This window comes from Asparagus officinalis, chromosome 3 (genome assembly GCF_001876935.1).
Source record: "Asparagus officinalis chromosome 3, Aspof.V1, whole genome shotgun sequence".
NCBI lineage: Eukaryota > Viridiplantae > Streptophyta > Magnoliopsida > Asparagales > Asparagaceae > Asparagus > Asparagus officinalis.
In genome coordinates this window covers 2,660,594-2,679,721 of record NC_033796.1, presented here as the reverse complement: position 1 = coordinate 2,679,721, position 19,128 = coordinate 2,660,594, and the positions used below count along the sequence as shown (strand labels likewise).

The 19,128-nt window shown below is 38.5% G+C and overlaps 4 protein-coding genes and 1 long non-coding RNA gene across 12 annotated transcripts; 3 read left to right on the top strand and 2 right to left on the bottom strand.

The window, feature by feature from the left end:
* Positions 4,343-6,036, bottom strand: LOC109832493 (class I heat shock protein-like). Its single transcript, XM_020399847.1, has 2 exons — positions 5,892-6,036; positions 4,343-4,614 (listed from the first exon to the last, which is right to left on the bottom strand). Exons 1-2 carry the CDS (start codon positions 6,034-6,036, stop codon positions 4,343-4,345), a joined length of 417 nt encoding a protein of 138 aa, XP_020255436.1.
* LOC109832635 (laccase-14-like) lies at positions 6,607-10,858 on the bottom strand. Its single transcript, XM_020400018.1, is given in 8 exon segments — positions 6,607-6,828; positions 6,935-7,799; positions 7,801-7,892; positions 8,702-8,830; positions 9,247-9,491; positions 9,941-10,092; positions 10,176-10,384; positions 10,722-10,858. Coding segments are annotated over 7 exon segments (1,761 nt in total). The 5' UTR covers positions 10,323-10,384; positions 10,722-10,858; the 3' UTR covers positions 6,607-6,697.
* On the top strand, positions 14,578-15,056 carry LOC109832634. Its single transcript, XR_002244811.1, has 2 exons — positions 14,578-14,859; positions 14,957-15,056. It is a non-coding gene; the product is annotated as an uncharacterized LOC109832634 (long non-coding RNA).
* Positions 15,779-16,632, top strand: LOC109832633 (RPM1-interacting protein 4-like). 3 transcript variants are annotated; one of them, XR_002244809.1, is made up of 4 exons: positions 15,779-15,894; positions 16,100-16,186; positions 16,284-16,484; positions 16,559-16,632. XR_002244809.1 is itself a non-coding variant. In XM_020400017.1 (3 exons), exons 1-3 carry the CDS (start codon positions 15,847-15,849, stop codon positions 16,592-16,594), a joined length of 285 nt encoding a protein of 94 aa, XP_020255606.1. In that variant the 5' UTR covers positions 15,779-15,846; the 3' UTR covers positions 16,595-16,632. The 3 variants fall into 3 exon arrangements, 1 of the variants encoding a protein (XP_020255606.1); XR_002244810.1 differs by having other exon boundaries at positions 15,779-15,958; XM_020400017.1 differs by lacking the exon at positions 16,100-16,186.
* On the top strand, positions 16,821-18,010 carry LOC109832026 (beta-glucosidase 12-like). Of its 6 annotated transcripts, XR_002244611.1 has the most exons (6): positions 16,821-16,902; positions 16,982-17,058; positions 17,131-17,171; positions 17,312-17,355; positions 17,441-17,522; positions 17,621-18,010. XR_002244611.1 is itself a non-coding variant. In XM_020399484.1 (4 exons), the coding sequence occupies exons 1-4, from the start codon at positions 16,880-16,882 to the stop codon at positions 17,799-17,801; spliced, it is 363 nt and encodes a 120-aa protein (XP_020255073.1). In that variant the 5' UTR covers positions 16,865-16,879; the 3' UTR covers positions 17,802-18,010. The 6 variants fall into 6 exon arrangements, 1 of the variants encoding a protein (XP_020255073.1); XR_002244612.1 differs by lacking the exon at positions 17,312-17,355; XR_002244610.1 differs by having other exon boundaries at positions 17,131-17,355.

Sequence of the window (19,128 nt, the reverse complement as noted above, 5' to 3'; positions counted from 1 at the left end):
TCGGGAAGCAATAAGTTGAAGTTTGACGACGTTCGTGATCTGGTTCTCAGTGAGGAGATCCGACGGAGAGAGTCGGGTGAAGCTACAACCTCTTCAGTATTGCATACAGAGTCAAGAGGTAAAAGTTCAACCAGAGGAAATGGATCAGATGATAGGAGATCCAAATCCAGAAATCCCAACAGTTCGAAGGCTATCGAGTGTTGGAAGTGCGGGAAAACCGGGCACTACAAGAATCAGTGCAGGAGTGCACGGGAGGAGTGGGAGGCAAATGCAGATGTGAACGTTGCCTCCACCTCAGGAGGAGATGATGCGCTGATATGCTCTTTGGAGAGCAAGGAGGAGTCTTGGGTGTTGGACTCGGGAGCATCATTCCATGCTACTTCTCAGAAAGAATTCCTCGAGAAGTATATCCCCGGAAACCTTGGAAATGTATATCTTGGTGACGATCAAGCATGTGCCATTATTGGCAAAGGTGTAGTGAAGATTAAGCTGAATGGGTCAGTATGGGAGCTGAAGGATGTCAGGTATATTCCCGACCTGAAGAGGAACTTAATCTCAGTAAGCCAGCTGGCTAGTGAAGGCTACACGATGACTTTCCATGGAGATGACTGGAGGATTTCGAAGGGCGCAATGACGATTGCCAGAGGTAGGAAGACTGGTACCCTGTATATGACAGCAGGTGCACGTTGTTCGATCTCAGTTGCAGCAGGCAATGAGACTTCAAAGCTGTGGCACCAGAGACTCGGTCATATGAGTGAAAAGGGGATGAAGGTTATGCACACAAAGAGAAAACTCCCAGGTTTACAATCAGTAGAGATTGATGTGTGTGAAGAATGCATACTTGGAAAGCAGAAGAGAGTTAGCTTTCAGGCAAGTAGCAGACCCCCCAGGAAGCAGAAGCTAGAGCTTGTTCACTCGGATGTTTGGGGACCAACAACCACCGCGTCGATTGGTGGGAAACACTACTTCGTGACTTTTATTGATGATCACTCTCGGAAAGTATGGGTCTACTTTCTGAAGAAAAAGTCAGAAGTGTTTGAGGCTTTCAGAAGATGGAAAGCCATGGTCGAGAATGAGACCGGTTTGAGGGTAAAGAAACTCAGAACAGACAATGGTGGTGAGTATGAAGACACCAGATTCAAGAAGTTCTGCTATGAGCACGGTATCAGAATGGAGAGGACCGTGCCCGGCACGCCTCAGCACAATGGTGTGGCTGAGCGCATGAATAGAACGTTGACAGAGAGAGCCAGAAGCATTCGGATGCAGTCAGGTCTACCGAAGCAGTTCTGGGCAGAAGCAGTCAACACAGCAGCTTACTTGATCAACCGAGGTCCATCGGTTCCATTGGAGCACAGAATACCAGAAGAGGTATGGTGCGGAAAGGAGGTAACCCTCTCACATCTCAAAGTTTTCGGTTGTGTAGCTTATGTGCATATAAGTGATCAAGGCAGGAATGAGCCTGATCCCAAGTCCAAGAAATGCACATTCATCGGGTATGGTGAAGACGAGTTCGGCTACCGCATTTGGGACAACGAAAACAAGAAGGTGATCAGGTGCAGAGATGTGACATTCAACGAGAAGGTGATGTACAAGGACTTGCACAAGACAGATGACGGTGACTCAGAGAGCGAGTCAACATTTGTAGATGCAGATGATGTCCCATATAACCTCTCGGGAGAACCTAATGCAAAAGGTACTCAGGCAGAAGAGCCTGTTGGACAGAATGGTGCGCAGAAGTCCGACGCACCAGCTTCGATATTAAGGAGAATTACTCATCCTCCTGTGTCTAACAGCAGATACATGAACTATCTGTTGCTGACAAATGAAGGAGAGTCTGAAAGCTTTGATGAAGCTTGTCAGAGTGGAGATGCGAGCAAGTGGGAGTTTGCTACGAAAGAAGAGAAAAAATCTCTGATCTCCAACCAGGCATGGGGACTAGCTGAGTTGCCCATGGGGAAGAAGGTACGTCACAACAAGTGGGTGTATCGAGTGAAGAAGGAACAGGGTGGTTCCAGAAGATACAGAGCCCGACGAGTTGTCAAAGGATTTCAACAGAATATCCAAGGAAGAAAGGATCCAGCGGATATGTTGACAAAGGTAGCGACCTTTCAGAAACTGAAGTTGTGTGCAACTTCAGTTGGCCTTCATGCATAGATGATGAAGGCGGAGTCACACAGGAGAGGAGCTTGATGAGATAGCCCTGTTGTCGTCGGTTTGGTCTCCAAGTGGGAGATTGATAGGTTGGGGGTGGATACCAACCTCCGGCGGTGGAGGAGCTCCGACGAGCTCCAGGATGGCGACGGCGAGGTCCAGGCGGCGAGGTCCAGGCGACAGGACGAGCTCGAAGCCTCGAGCTCTGCGTTCGTTCGAAGCTGGCGTCGATGGCGAGCTCTGCGTCGATGGCGAGCTCTGCGTCGATGGCGAGCTCTGCGTCGATGGCGAGCTCTGCGTCGATGGCGAGCTCTGCGTCGATGGCGAGCTCTGCGTTCGCCTGCCCCCTGAACTCTGCGTTCTTTGGCGAACCCGACCTTTGCGTCTGGGTTATTTGCTGGCGACAGGCTGTCGCCAGCTCCTCATCTCCGCTTATATAAACCCCCTCACCTAGGGTTTCGAAGATGCTGATTCTTCCCCCTCCCCTCCGATTCTTTCTCTCTGGCGGCGGCGGCGAACTGCCCTAAAATGCAGCAGCGTTTTCCCCAAATCGCAGTAGCGATTTTGATTTTTCTCCAGCTCTCAAAGGGGTGTTTTGAGGGGAGATTAAAAGAGAGATTAAGAGAGAGAGAGAGAGAGAGAGAATTAAAGAGGAGTTTGATTGTGGGGTATTTATTCTCAAGTGGGTATTGAAAGGGTTCATACCCTGTTATTATTAACACTGTAGCTACAGTGTTTATTTGAGAAATCCCAGTTTAGGGATCTGCTCCTAAAATTGTAATTTCTTGTTGGATTAATAAGAAATTTACTGTGTGGCTCCCGAGGACGTAGGCAGTTGCCGAACCTCGTAAATCTTGGTGTACTATTCTCTATACCGCGTTTCCGTTGCATTAGAGGATTTAGGCGTTAAATTCCCAAGGCGGCATTTATTATGCGGAGGAGGTAAGTCTTGCGGTATAATACATATTTTCAATTTAAATGTATCTGCACGAAATATGACATTTTGGAATTATTAATTGAGCATAAAAATAAGCTCATTTTAAAAAAGATTAATTGGTATTAATGGATAAAAACAGTTGGCTATGTTGTTGGAGAAAAGATAATTTTACCGTAATAAATAGTTTCACGTGGACTAGTGTCATGAATAGTAAGGGGTTAAATTGCTTCACATCTTATTGAGCTTTGAATAGTTTTTTTATTTTCTTTGGCTTTATTAGTAAGTAGATAGGTTGAAGAGAGAGATTATTGCACGTGAATATGAATCTCTAGAAATAAATTAATGTTAGCCAACATTAATTATACCTCCCTTAGAGCCCAGGTAGAGATCACCGGGTTGTGTGCGCATCCGAAGTGGTTTTGTCGACGCCCGTGCGAGTAGTAGGCATGCATCCGAAATGGTTATATATACGGCTAATTAATGATCATCATTTTAAGTAGGTTAGAATTAATATAAAACTATAATCATTGATCCTCATTCGGAGGAGTTTTTGTATAGTTAGAGAAACTAAATTTAAGATGATATCAAAACGACTCATATTCAAATCCCACCGATTACGAATTAAATACAGATTTTTTAAAAATTAACATTAAATGATGATGTAAAATTAAGGATGGATTTTCGAATGGTTAAAGGAACTAAATTTAAAAAAGTACTTATTCCTAATAATGATGTAAAGTTAAGGGCGTGCACTTCAAGCAATATGTTCTGTGCAACCCTAAGATTTTCACATGGTTATAACGAGGAGCGTGTTTAAATAGAACCGGTTATTTACAATTTTTTTAAATAACTAATCGGATTGTTAATCACTGTACTTATCACCTAATGCTTGTATACTTAATCACATAAACATCCAGATGATGATCATCTCACGTTAGCTATAAACAGTAACTTTTAGCTAGCTAGTATATGTGTGTAAGGAAAGCGACATAAAACTTACATATACAATACATATACCTCCCACTACCATATATGTACATACGCACATCCACATCAAACTTACATACATACATACATCCACATCAAACTTACATACATACACCACATCAAACTTACATACATACATACATCCACATCAAACTTATATACATACATACACATACACACACGTACCTCCCACTACCGTATACGTACATACGTACATCCTTATACGTACCCACACATTTACACAGCATCCACGAGTCAGCTACGTAACTAAGCCACCTCTATAGACCTAACATTAGGAGGCTTTTCCTCCTCAGCAAGCTTAGGGATGGTGACTGTAAGCACGCCGTTGTCCATGCTGCACCTGGTCTCCTCCATCCTCGCATTTTCCGGCAGCCTGAACTTCCTATGGAAGCTCCCCGTCCTCCTCTCGATGCGGTGCCAGGTGTCTCCGGCGTCCTCCTCCTCCTTGGCCTTCTCCCCACTTATGCTCAGCACGTTCCCGTCCTCCACTTGCACCTTCACCTCCTCTTTTCTCACCCCTACGTACCCCAACGAAAACAAATAGAACATGCATGGGTTAATATTTTATACTCCCGCCAAAAGGATTATTTATCATGTTATTTAAAAAGGATTTTTTTTTTTAAATTTCTCCATATATTTTCACCAAGTCATAGATATTTAATCATCAACTATAGCTAATTAATATTAATTTTACTTCTTGAAAATGATTTATTTGCCAAAATAACTAGATCGTAGTTAATTAATAAAAAGAATTCTGATATTACAATATTAATTTTTTTTCCCTTATGTTATGTTCAATTTATAACATTTCAAATCAAGTATTGATAATATGCCAACAATAGTAAGACTACTTTTTAATCTAACAAAATATATAAGTCAATCAACTGTTAAAAGTGTTCCTTGTTTTCATTTAAAAAAGGTTTTAGTTTTTATTTTTATTTAGGGTCATAGGTAAAGGTAGAATATGGTTACAAATTTAGAGATAAAACAAGAATCGCTAAAATTAAAACAATGATTTTTTTAAACTATAAAGCCTACGTATATTAAAAGAAACAAAAAAGTGTCTTTTAATTTACTAGAAACCACTTTTAAAAATAAGATAATTGCACCAAAGCGTACATATATTTAAAAAAAGTGCCTTTTTACTAGAAAGCACGTTTAAAATAAGATAGTTATACAAAAGCAACCTTTTAATTTCAATTTACATATAAATTATTTTTAAATTATTTTTAAAATGAATCTTTTAGCAATCAACCACCTCCCAATCAAATTTTTTTCCCCTAAAAATTAAAAATTACTCCTAAAAAATTCACTTTTTAAAGCAAGGTGACAATTACCCTAAAAAACTAACTTCCAGGGCGTGTGACTCAGTTCATTAATGTTTAGCCCATTTAAAGCATATGCGACTGTTTTATCAATGTTTGGGTCTTGTTAAGAAAGAAATTTTGTATCTTAAACTCTAAATTTTTTGAACTTGTTTTTTTTTAAATTTTTTAGCCAAATTTTAACTAGATTCAACCACGTTAGAAATAGTTTATATATAAATTAAAATTAAAAGATGCTTTCGACGTGACCGATACAGTTACTTTTTTATAGCGGAGAGAATCCAAATCCATTTTTAAGACGGGTTTCGAAAAAACCCAAGCGAAAACCAAAGAGAAGTAAGAAGTGGTGAGTGTAAAGCGCCCGCCTGGGAGCTCAGCAACGAAGATGTGGGCGGTGTTCGTCTCGCGCCAATCAACGCGGGCGTCCGCCAGAGCAGCGGTGCCGTCGCCGTTACCGCGCCTTCTCCTACCGGCTGTGCCCCACAACAGGTTGGCGCCACCTCCCCAGAATGGGTCCCACGGGTCATCTGACAAGAACGGGTCGGTCCAGTCTGTCCAAGACCCGGCCCATGGGATCAGAGAGGTCGACGCTCCTCGTCTCTCCTTTTTCCCCATTGTTTTTTTTATCCGATTTTGGAATATTGCATGTGGCCCATTGGGCTTTTTATAGAGCGAACGAGAGAGAGAGAGAGAGAGCTGCAGCCTGACACGCGGTGGTGTACGTGCGAGTATCTGGGGCACGTGGCACCGTGGCGAGAGACGTGCCAGTGGCACGTCGCAGTGATGAGTTGTTCGGAACAGGACATAAAACTCAACAACTTCGCTCTTATCGCAAGTGAGATTTTTTATGATTTGTACAACAAGAAAGAGGGCATAAATAATATGATTAATGCATGACTTTTTCAAGGAAAAATAATCGAGTTGGGAATAAAACAGATAAAAATATGGATGTGGAAATATCAAGTTCCGATCGAGAGAAGAATGTTATGTCAATTTATTTTTATTAGATGTAGTAGACTTGCATGAAAATGGAATCAAATTCCCAATTTTTACGTGCAAACAAGAAGAGTCTCAATCTGATCCGGTGTAATTGCAATATATAATACTATGAAAGAGAACACTACAGTACCGAGCAAGTATATTGCAATGTAATTACAAGTTGAAAACTTTTTTTTTTCTTTTTTGAGAAAAAGGAATTTATATATTGATACATCAAAGTTAAAATTAAAATGCGCTAGACCTTGAAACTGTTTCTCCTTCATCCCAACGCGAAATATCAACAAGCAGGCAGGCGCTGAGGTGGAGGATCAAGTCTAGAGAAAACATTCGGCCCGTCTTTAACTACGAACACCATGCTCATCCCCTTATAGTGATGATGCTCAAAATGACAATGTAGCAACCAAACACCTACCAAGAAATGTTGGAAAACACATTTTAATAACTAAAATTAGGAAAAAAATATATATACAGCAACAAAAGAATTAGATATAATTTGACTATTCAAAGTATATACCCGGGTTATTCGATTTGAATCTAATTGTAGCCCACCCGCCCGAAGGCACAGCAACCGTCGACTGTCTTGGCGGATCCACAAGGTTATACTTTCGCGGATCCATGTTCGGATCAAAATTCCCATATCCAAACCCGACAACATAGAAGCCATGGCCATGGAGATGCATAGGATGGCTCTCCGTCGACATAATACTCGTCGATTGGAACACGACCTCCACATTCTTATCGTAGTCCAACACCTTCACCTTCGTCCCAAACTCTGGTGGCCAATAATCCTCATCCGTCGAACCTACTCCGGTGTAATTGAACTTTCTTGGCGGCTCATTTGGAAAATCCTCTTCATAAACATTAGAGATACGTTCATAATACGCCTTTAGTATGTCGACTTTGGGATCAACAAAACTTATGTTGTTCATGCTACCCGAATGCATCGTACCCATAGACAGTGTGATGAACATGTGCACGTCGACGACGTTTGTGAAAATGTCACGCTCGTAACCGTCAATCTCGAGACTTTTGATCCGTCTCGTGAAATTGTTGGCTGAACGTGAGTCGTTAGAGAGAGGGAGAGTAGGAAACATCGTCGACATAGATGAGGGTGATGATGGATTATGGATATACTGGAATATTGCCGTGGTTACGTTGGAGGTGGGCATAGGGCCCATAGAGCCCATATCCAGGCCCATGTGATGGCGCATTGAGCCCATTGCGCTGCCGAATGGGCCCGCGCTCATAGCATAACGCATGGGGGACTGACCAGCGTGCACCAGTATATCCATAGTTTGTCCGGGAGAGATCATGATGTAGTCGGTAACAAGGGGTTTAGTGTAGCTGCCGTCGGCTGAGACGAGTGTTAGCCGATGGCCAAGCGACGGCGAAGAATAGCTGTTGCTCCATCGCGGCGCTTATTACTCTGAGCAAATAAGTCCTGCCTTGCTCGACGGTTATCTTGAATGTGTCTGCTGAGAGATATTGGATAAAGATTGCGTTAATTTGAGAGGGGGTGGGGTGTTATACATAGATTTTTTTTTTTTTTGTCGGAATTTTCCTGGTATATATAAATTACCTGGTATGGAACAAGGGTAGAGTTCACCAGGTTGGCCGTTGATGGTGTAGGCATCGGAGTGCATTGGAGCTTCCCCCTTTTCTGCTGCTTGTTTGTAAACATCAACCACATCCATCTTCCACCACTCTCCTACGGAAAATTAATTAAATTTATTATTTTTTAAAAAAAGAACAATATTGGATATGTGCTAAAGACTAACGATTCAAAAATAATCTATGTATAGATAGTTTCATAATATCTTGAAATTGGCCCGATTCTTTAAAATAATTCAGCGTCAGGTGTATTAAACATAAAACAGCAGTCAATGTGTAAATGAGTGCTCGGACCTCGGACCAGCATCAATATATCATTCATCTAGATGATGAAGAATTGGGAATGGTCTGATTCATATAATAAGATTAGCACGTACGGTCAAAATGGAAGCATACATACTTCTGAACCTCTACATGATCGTAGAATCCTACGGAATTGAACGGAAAAAAAGACGAGTGTTAGCCGATGGCCAGCGACGGCGAAGAATAGCTGTTGCTCCATCGCGGCGCTTATTACTCTGAGCAAATAAGTCCTGCCTTGCTCGACGGTTATCTTGAATGTGTCTGCTGAGAGATATTGGATAAAGATTGCGTTAATTTGAGAGGGGGTGGGGTGTTATACATAGATTTTTTTTTTTTTGTCGGAATTTTCCTGGTATATATAAATTACCTGGTATGGAACAAGGGTAGAGTTCACCAGGTTGGCCGTTGATGGTGTAGGCATCGGAGTGCATTGGAGCTTCCCCCTTTTCTGCTGCTTGTTTGTAAACATCAACCACATCCATCTTCCACCACTCTCCTACGGAAAATTAATTAAATTTATTATTTTTTAAAAAAAGAACAATATTGGATATGTGCTAAAGACTAACGATTCAAAAATAATCTATGTATAGATAGTTTCATAATATCTTGAAATTGGCCCGATTCTTTAAAATAATTCAGCGTCAGGTGTATTAAACATAAAACAGCAGTCAATGTGTAAATGAGTGCTCGGACCTCGGACCAGCATCAATATATCATTCATCTAGATGATGAAGAATTGGGAATGGTCTGATTCATATAATAAGATTAGCACGTACGGTCAAAATGGAAGCATACATACTTCTGAACCTCTACATGATCGTAGAATCCTACGGAATTGAACGGAAAAAACTTGGAAGAACACTTGGTAATATCGATAATGCTTCATGGAGCAGATGAATAATTTGGGAGTACCTAGTATGATGGGCACCTCTAGATGAGGTCCAGGGAAAGGGTAACTAGTCCCTCGTCTTGGAAGCACGACGACGGCTCCATGAACCGTTGCTCTCAAGAGATGACTATGCGCATGCCACCATAGAGTTCCTTCTTCACTTGTGAAGGTGATGTTGTATGTATAGTTTCGACCAGGCTGGATGGGGCATTGCGTTATTTGGGATGCACCGTCCGCCCATGGATTTCTTAGCTGCCTTACTCCATGCCTAAACAAGTAATGGTTAGTTATAACGTTTACATGAAAAAATAAAAGAAATAAAATGAATGAAAGGAGTTTTTTTTTTCATTCATGGTGTTTGTTTGAAAGGAGTTCCCATCGATTTCCATTTCTTGTGTTTGTTTGAACATGAAATACATTGAAATGGAAATCGAAACACTGCTACTATTTCTGATTTGCGGGAAATGTCTTGAAAATCTATTGAAATGAGTTGAAATGTGAGTTTTGCATTTCTGATTTTTTTAGGAAAACAACCAAACAGCCCCTTAACAAAGACATAAGATGAGATTTAGTTCCACGTTTCACTATGCATCAAGACTTGGAAATTGTGGTGAGCGTTAGATGGTTATAATTCTCTAACAAGCATGACATAATAAAAATAAAAATAAAAAACTGAGTGTTATAATAATCTAGAGAGGGGGAGATCATATTAATTACCAATGTATACTGATATTATGGTCAGCTTGGTTATGAACGTTGACAACAAGTGTATCCAATCTATGAGCACGAAGGGTAGGCCCTGGAAATTGCTCGTTCACTGTGAGTATGTTTTTTGTCTCACAGAGCCTAGTACAAGCAGTTGATTTCACCTACAAAAAATTTAGCCCAATTAATCAATTTATTAACCAAAACATTAAAATTTATAACATAGCTCACAGAAAATAGTACTCACAGAGAAGTCATGATAATATGTCCTTGTGACAACATTTTCTGCATCATTTTCATTCATGCTCATTGCATGGGCTCTTGAACAGAGGTACAAATATGTTGGAAGTAACATTAAGATTAATGATTGTATAATAAGTTTCCCTTTCTCCATTTCTTTTTTTTCCTCCTTCACGGTTGATCTCTCACAATCAATTTCGGTTCAAGCTAATTAAGCTGCAGTTTCAATAAACAAAATTACAAGACATTTTAGGATATATATATGGACTAGGAAAAGTGGAGTTCAAATAAAGGAATCCGCATATAGACATGCATGCACTCAATTAATATATGCTCTATGAGCAAGTGGGGTGCTTATAATTAATTTGTGAAGATAAAAAATTTTGTTATTTGCTACATGCGAAATGATTCATGGAAAGACTTAAGTTTATGGTACTTCAGTTACATCGGAGAGTAGCCTTTTCTAATGGAAAAATCAAGAAAATTAGGACGTTCTTGGAGTAATACGTATTGCATATCAGAAAATAAATTGTGTGTGGAAGAGAGAGAGGACCTTCGAGAGAGTTCATGGCCTTGATTTCCTTCTTCCTCTTTCTTCCTTGAGTTGCTAGCTGAAGTTTAATCCTCAGTGTTCTTTGAAAGAGAGCAAGGGGAAGAGGGACAATGGGAGGTACATAATGGAATGGGAAAGTGAGAGTGGACCAAGATCAAATAAAATAAAGTAGATTAGAGAGAGAGCGCGCATAAAGTAGATTAGAGATGTTGTGTTATATATGCATACGTACTCCCTATAGAGTTATACAGTGTGCATCATATCAGAACATCCCACACGGTATGGGGCATTCTGAGCCACACATGCACAGAATAGAATAGAGGGATGGTGTCGGTATTTCATTGCCCCCTCAATCTAGAATGTTCTGATAGGAATTTCACTCCTCCCTATAGACACCTTAAAATGCTTGTCCTTTAGCCTTTCGAAGCAATATTAGGGGTGCTAAACCGTATCCGTATCCTAGGAAATATCTGAAATTGTATCCGTTAGGATACAGACAGAGTTACTCGAATCTATAACCGATAGAATATGGTCACGGATATGGTTTTGTAATGAAATATCCGGATCCGTATCTGAAATATCGAATGCATATTAGTCATACTCTTACGATAGTTTTAATTCTTAGATTATGGATTTGTGGTTAATTTTGATGATCAAGATGTCTAATCTTAGCTTTTCAATTATAATGAATATATTAACGAACGTTTTTGTATTACATAAACTATATTTTTCTCAATACTATCTAGTTTTCTCATATTCATTTTGTATCTGCATGCATACCCGCTTATATATCTTCATGTATATGATTTTAGCGGATATGGATATGAATTTTTCTTACCGATGCATATTCGTATCTATATCCAAGATGAATAGCGTATATGGATATGATAAGCATCATATCCGAGCTATATCGGGACCGAATTCACCCTAAGCAGGACCCTGCTTTTTTCTACCGGAAGTTCGTCGGTCTAATTTTTTCAAGATTCAAATCTGGTAATAATTAACAAAAGGGAAATTACTTGTTTTTCACAATTAGTCCTATCGTTTTGGGGGGAGAGACTAACGTCAATATTTTGGGATCCTTAATCAACCACCCTAATAACGCGAAGGTCGCAGGTTCGAGACCTGCATGGGCCATGTATTTAAATATATTAAGAATTTTTTATTACCTTTAATTTGCTATTTCGGCTTTCATTTTAAGTTAGCCCAATAATTGAAAATTTATGTGGTTCGATTTAAAAACTTCAATCAAAACTTTCGTATTAGGCCTGAATTTTATGCATGTTATGTTAGCCCGGTACCCGATAAATGATAGGGTTCAATATAAAGTTTCAATAAACCTTCGGTTGGCTTTATAGCTCTCTTCTTGTATTAGGCGCAAAACATTTTTAATAAACTCTAATATTGTAAAATGCATTAGAGATTTGATTATAATTATAATGTGATGATATCTTAAGTCTAAGCAAAGAATTTTTTTTCACTACAGAGAAAGATAATGTTTCTAGCATCTATTAATATACTTTGTATATACTTTATTTTCTTTGTTGGGGAATAACATGCACGTTCCTAATGCACATGTCAAGACTTACAATTTCCAAAAATATATATCTTTTATACTTTTATATTCTTTAGTTTTTTTTTCCTATACATATTATACTTTTTGCTAGAAGGAACCTATAATTTTATTTATATTCACTTTAGAATCTAAAATATAATGGATATGTGACTATATGGGCTTCATGGAGTATGATATAGAACATTCTACAAAACCGAAAAAAGAGAAAGCAAAGAAATACAAAATGTTTGTATGATATATAGAATATTGTAAGAAAATAAAAAAAAAAAGAGAGAAAGGAGAAAAAAAGAGAAAGAGAGAGAAAGATGCCTCTTGTTAAATTATCTTTTTGCCCTTCCTAGTATAGTAGAAAATGAGAATATGTTCACAACTCATTTAAATTTTGTAGTACCCACAACTAGGTTTTTTATATATTAGTATAACTTCCTATTTGTATCATGATGAACCTTGTTGTCCTCGTGCCATAAAATTTTCCTTGATACTTAAGCTACGATCGAATCCTCACAATCTCAGATCTTAAATCAATTTTCCATTAAACTTGTTAAATAGCTAAATGATGAGGCTCGAAACTGTGAATAGATGACAATTAACAACGATATCCCATTTTGTTCCCTTTTTCTCGTACTTTTTTCAATTTCTTAAACATAATTGATTAAAATTACAGTTGCCGCATCCTAAAGGATCTCTATAACTAAGCATTCATACAAATATTAAATATATATACATATCTTATTTAGAGATTACCTGTATCGGATATTTGGAAAGATTGCCACGCATCTCAATCTACGAACAATAGTCGAGAAGAAATTACACTAAGATGGCGAAAAGTTTCCATGAATCACCTGCTACTAGCTCCTAAAATACAGAATTGAGAGAGAGGAAGGAGGAGAAGGCAATATTCCTTTTTTCTATGACTTTTATTTTCACAGTATGTTCTTATGTAAAGAGAGATAAGATAAGTCTTACTTATTTGATGTATCCTTTTTCATTTATGACCAACATACTCCCCGAGTCATTGACTCCCCGAGTCATTCTTCTTCCTTTTCAATACTATATCCATACATCGTTAGTGCAGCATGGACCGTTCTGCAAGCGGATAGCCTTGTAGTCAGACATAAGGATTTCCCTAAAGAAAATAAATATACAATGTAACAATGTATGTACCATATATCTGATTAACAATGTTTGCTCAGGTATTTTCGATCCCTCGAAGAAGCGTACATTAGCACCGTGTGGCGTGGTAATTACCTTCCCACATTTGAAGCTGCAAGTTCGTTAAATAAATGACAAAATTGAGCGGGTCTCAGCAGCATTTAAAGAGCAGAGAAGAAGAAGCGGTACCATTAACTAGCAAAGAAGGGCCGATCGTATTTTATTTCGTTGTCCCGTGTCAAGCCCAGCCCATAACTTAAAACTCTACCCCATAACCGGCTAATTACCACATAACTGGGCCACCTTCTTAAAAGTGGCACTCAGATATGTCTCTCACGGTGTTTTGTAGAGCATTTTCTTTCCTCCGTCTTTTTGAACTCTGAAACTGCTGAAGCATGCAACACACCGAAAATTGCATATCATATAGATTAATCAAAATTAATTAAAATATAAAAGAATACCTGAAACGTTTTCCGAATTTCTTCGATAATCTATCCTAAGATCAAATAAAATAAATTTCTTAAGAGAAAAAGCCTCTAACTGAAATCTATCAGTCACCAAAGAGGAGCAATACTGTAAGATAGGTTCTCAATTTTCTATTTCTCTTTTTTTTATAATACTACATATGAACCCTGATTGGATTTGCCTTATAAATTTTAATTTCAAAATAATTCTTAATTGTTTAAAACTCTATACATAACATTTAAAGCTAGAATATCCTTAATATAACAATTAGGATAGAAATGGAATTGTATTGCATGTAGACCTCTTCTAATGATATTAGTGAGACCAGTTAGGCCCCATATTGAGAATCAATTATTAATAAAATTAATAATTTTAATTTAACAATCAAATCCCTATCCGACCAACTGTTCATACACTACCACAAAATAGGTATATGGGGACGGTTATTTGGGGACGGTTCAAAACCGTCTCCTTTGCCTCCTAAGGGAACAGTTATGTGACGGTTCCAATCGTCACGAAAGAGTCTAAGGTAACGCTTCAAAATAAAGTGTTGGGTTTGAATTAGGCTTGAAAAAAAAAACTTTAGTTGGCTAAAGGGACGGTTTTATTAAGGGCTCACGCCCAAACTTTTTTAACAAAGGGGATTCTCTTCACCCGATAGCTCTTGGTTAAACCTTTATTCTTCATCTCTGAGTTCTAGGGTTTTCTCATCTCCCTACAATCGAACGCGTCTGCTGTCCGCCGCTCCTCTCCTCTCGTCGACTCCCCAGTCCGTCTTGCCTCTCCTCTCGTTGACTCCCCCGTCCGCCGGCCACCTCGACTTCATGTTTCCTCTCGTCGACTCCTTCGTCCGACGCCGGCCACCTTGACTTCGTCCGTTCGCCGTGCCTCCCCTGTTATCCACGCCTCTCGTCGCTATCCCTCTCTATCATCTTGTGATTTGGGGTACTTATCTCTCTCCTTTTCAACATTCAAACCTAGGGTTTTAATTTTTTTTCTTTTTCTCTATTTAATGAAAATTTTATTTGATTTTACAAATTAGGGCTTTGTTGTCTCGGTTGATCATTGAAAGTGGTTGAAAATTCTACATCCTTACTGGACAAGTTAATCCTCAAAATTGAATTTGTATATGTTTTTAATTTTTGTTTAAATTAATTTATTTTCTCTATTTATTCTGTTTATGCTCTTCTCTATAGCCTTCTGTGTCAGGAACATCACATATATCAACCGGTTTCCTATTGCATCGATTGCCCAAGATTGAAGCTGATGAAGAACTATTGGTCTCTGAGACCCAAGAATTCATTAGTGATAAAACTCATAAAAGTAGCAGTTGGCGCAGAGAACTGAAAAATGGTGATCAAAGTCAAGTTCGCCCACCTGTTGCATTTGCTTTGGTTGCTCCTTTCCCTTTCTTGCCTGCTCCTTTGTATGTTTCCCCAGATTCATGAGGTATGCTTATGACCATAACTTATCCCCATAGTATTTTGTACGTAATACATCTACAGTGAAATGAACAATTGATAGACCACTTGAAAGTCGTATGGAAAAGTTGTTGACAGCCTCTATAGCATCAGATTAGGTGTTTTCTATTCATGAGTCCCAAGCTTGAATTAATATTGGTGCAAATTAAATATATGGTTTCAGTCACTATATATCTTGTTCTTTTTAACGTTCTTTTCCCTCCAGTGTAAGTAGACCGATAATGGTTTTCAAAAACATCAAATTTAACTTGTTGCCTCCATTTAACTTCATTGCATTTAACTTTTTGTTAGTACGGACCTCGAGTTTAAAGTTTGTAAATATTTGAAAAAATTTCATTTCATTTTTCTGATTTCTGTATTGATTATTGGTTGGTGTCTCAGCAGCAGGATACACTGGCCATGTTGATGGGAGACCACGAGAAGGAAGGATGAACCATAAACTGTCCTTGTGATGATAGATTTTGTAGTAGACACCAGTGGAAAGAGGTTTTCTTGGCAGGTTTATAAACATAAACTTCTATCAATTTTTAACCATTTCGTAGCAATTGGAGATTAAGACATAAGTATCCTTATTGGTAAAATTTATATTTGTTCTTTCCCTCTTATTTATGTCAAGTATTTATGATCACAATTTTTTATTTTTGTTACCTCCTGGGAATAAATACCTTATGATCATACCTCTGTTTCTATTTCATTTATGTTAGTCAATGGTATAGCTGATGGAAAGATGTAATCGATATGCACGATGATCGAAAAGAGGCAATTTCCTATGAAATTTGGATCATAAATAGGTTAATGCAATGATATTTTCCTGTCATTAAGATTTGATTCATTAGTTTTTAGCGTGAAATTTTAGACGAGTTCTTCATTTGAACTTTTTTGGAACAGATGCACAAAACACCTTCAGTGCCAAAATTCGGTGTTTGGGATGAAAAGGGTCCTAAATCAGGAGATGGGTTCACTGTTATCTTTAACAAAGTTAAACAAGAGAAGCAAAATGCTGCTAGTAAGCTTCCGAGAGTTCCAATAGATCCAACTATTCATCCAAGCAAGCGTAAGAATCGCGCAAATCCTGCCTCAAGGTCGAAGGTATGTCCTGAATCCTTGTTTCTCTCCTTTGTATAAATGAAATTATATCTTATATTTCTAACTGTTTACTTCAGATATTATGTTGCATTAGACCCACCATTGATGAATGAGTCATGGGCACTGGCTTAAGGAGCATCGACCACTCTGACAGGATGATCGAGTTGCAACTGTATGGTTGAACAATGAAGCTTTGGCCGTGGTAAGCAACAGTTAAGAAATTTCGTTTCATTTAACTTCCTAATACATAAGGTCAACAATATGTATAAACTTCATTTTACTTGTCCAATAGGTATTACCCTTTTCATTATGGTCCTTTTGCATCAGACTTAAGGGGTCTCGGTTCCCTCAAACATGAATTTAGAATTGGGAAACCTTTTAATCCATTTGATCAACTCATGTCTGTGCTTCCATCAAAGAGGTAAATTCACTTTAAGTACTTTCATGACTATATGCAATGTTTCTTTTAGGATCATTTATGGATTTGTTTTGACATACAGTTCTAATGCACTGCCAGAAGCTTATCGGAATCTTATGACCAGTAAGGATTCACCGATCATTAAGTTCTACCCACAAGGTAGGACACTTGCTTACAATCTCATGCTTTTGAAAATTCATGTCATGCATCAAACTTTCCTTGTGATGACAGATTTTGTAGTGGACACCAGTGGAAAGAGGTTTTCTTGGCAGGTTTATAAACATAAACTTCTATCAATTTTTAACCATTTCGTAGCAATTGGAGATTAAGACATAAGTATTCTTATTGGTAAAATTTATATTTGTTCTTTCCCTCTTATTTATATCAAGTATTTATGATCACAATTTTTTAGCATCCAATATTACAACAATGTCATTAACGAGCTTGTGTCCAAAGGTGACAGTCCCTTCTCTGTCATCAAATCCCTGATTATCCATCAATCTGATGCTAAAAAATTTCCTATCCACATATCCATGCATAGAGCCTTACATGACAATCTTCCACTGGGATTTTCCTCAAAGCCTAGAAGACCAGTATGGTGGCTTTCTTAGCCCTCTCGTTGTGTGAGTCAATTTGTGTATAAGCTATTTTCCTTTAGCCAGCTATCTTGGTTTGTAAGGCATAAATTGCTCATTGCATTATTTTCTTTGTTCTGTTATAGCGATGACTTTAGAGATTATGTTGATCTTTGCTTAAAGTCATTTGGAGACCGAGTGAAGAATTGGATCACATTGAACGAGCCATGGACAAATTGTCATCAAGGTTATGCTGCAGGGATATTTGCACTTGGTCGTTGCTCTCCGTGGGAGGCTGGAAATTGCAGTGCTGGTGACTCCGGTTGAGAGCCTTAATATTGTTGCTCATCACCAGATTCTAGTCCATGCTTCTGCTGTTAAGCTATATAGAGATACTTTTTGTTTTAATGAAAGAGGAATTTTTGTCATGTACTTTGGACAAAAGAAAAAACTTGTACTAAAGTCATTGTAATGAACCAATGAATTGTTCCTTATGTTTGGTTGTTAATTTGCTTGCAAAATTTGGAGTTTCATTTCCTTGTTTGTGACATGAGCAGGTATAAATCATGAAGGTTTTATTTTGTTTTGTTCTTTTTTAATTTTGAAAGCAGGTCAAAAAAATGTGTGATATATCTGGATGATTTGCTTTTGCACGGTCAAAATTGCAAACCATCTCCTTTTCTATGTATACCCATTCCCAAAATCTAAAACTGTCACCTTTGCTAGATAACTGTCCAAATGGCTCAAAAGTAAAAGATGTTTCCCTTGCTATCAAACCGTTCCCCTTGCTTAGAACCTAAAAACCGTTCCCCTTGCTATCAAACCGTTCCCCTTGCTTAGAACCTAAAAACCGTTCCCCTTGCTATATAACCATCCCACTTGCATAAAACTAAGAACCGACCCCCTAGCACAACCGTTCCCTTATGGTACCAATGATGACAGTTTACAAATCGTTCCCCTAGGATCATAAACCGTCCCATTAGATTTGGGGGATAAGCCAAAGGGAAGTAACCTACTACCTCTTTCCGAACGGAACAAGTGCAAGACTATAGTTTTGGAAGGAGTATCAAGTACACCCGGGTGAATGACATTAAATGGTGATAATCATTGAATCATTAGATTTCGAGATTTGTGCTCAAATCCAATGGTTGTCATCCTTTAGATATATATTTAATGTCATGGATCATCTCCACCGAATACTTTCTCGTCTCTACGTGTAAAAATGTCCTCTCTCTCTCTCTCTCTCAAAATATAGCTTTCAATTCTTTAGCTCGCAGACATAGAATTCGGAGAAGAAAAAGCCCACAGAAATGATATTAGCATTATCCACTTCTGAGTCCAGATGACAGACAATGGAGACGCGAACTCTCCTCCCCTCTCCAATCCTTTCCCTGACAAAATCCTTCATCAAATTAGAATACTTGTCCTTCAGCCTTTCTAAGCAGGACGCTGCTTTTTCCTACACAAAGCTCACCCCGTCAAGGTTTTTTCAAGATTCAAATCAGGTTTAATGATTAAAAAAAGGGAAATTACTTCTTTTTACAATTACTCGTGGTTTTGGCCCTTTCGAGTGTGGGAGTGGAGCACTTTTTCCCCAAGATCTCACAGCTTCTTTAAGTTTTTACGTTTGACTAATTTAACAACTGGCCTATTA

What these genes read in the sequence shown, in the direction of transcription:
- LOC109832493 (XM_020399847.1), bottom strand. Translation starts at nt 6,036, where the DNA reads ATGGGGAAAAAGGAGAGACGAGGAGCGTCGACCTCTCTGATCCCATGG. An exon ending in CCTGTTGTGGGGCACAGCCG is followed by an intron (nt 4,615 to 5,891) that starts GTAGGAGAAGGC and finishes TGGGGTACGTAG; the next exon opens with GGGTGAGAAAAGAGGAGGTG.
- LOC109832633 (XM_020400017.1), top strand. Translation starts at nt 15,847, where the DNA reads ATGATAGATTTTGTAGTAGACACCAGTGGAAAGAGGTTTTCTTGGCAG. An exon ending in GAAAGAGGTTTTCTTGGCAG is followed by an intron (nt 15,895 to 16,283) that starts GTTTATAAACAT and finishes TTTTTGGAACAG; the next exon opens with ATGCACAAAACACCTTCAGT. An exon ending in ATCCTGCCTCAAGGTCGAAG is followed by an intron (nt 16,485 to 16,558) that starts GTATGTCCTGAA and finishes TGTTTACTTCAG; the next exon opens with ATATTATGTTGCATTAGACC.
- LOC109832026 (XM_020399484.1), top strand. Translation starts at nt 16,880, where the DNA reads ATGTCTGTGCTTCCATCAAAGAG. An exon ending in TCTGTGCTTCCATCAAAGAG is followed by an intron (nt 16,903 to 16,981) that starts GTAAATTCACTT and finishes TTTGACATACAG; the next exon opens with TTCTAATGCACTGCCAGAAG. An exon ending in TTTCTTAGCCCTCTCGTTGT is followed by an intron (nt 17,523 to 17,620) that starts GTGAGTCAATTT and finishes GTTCTGTTATAG; the next exon opens with CGATGACTTTAGAGATTATG.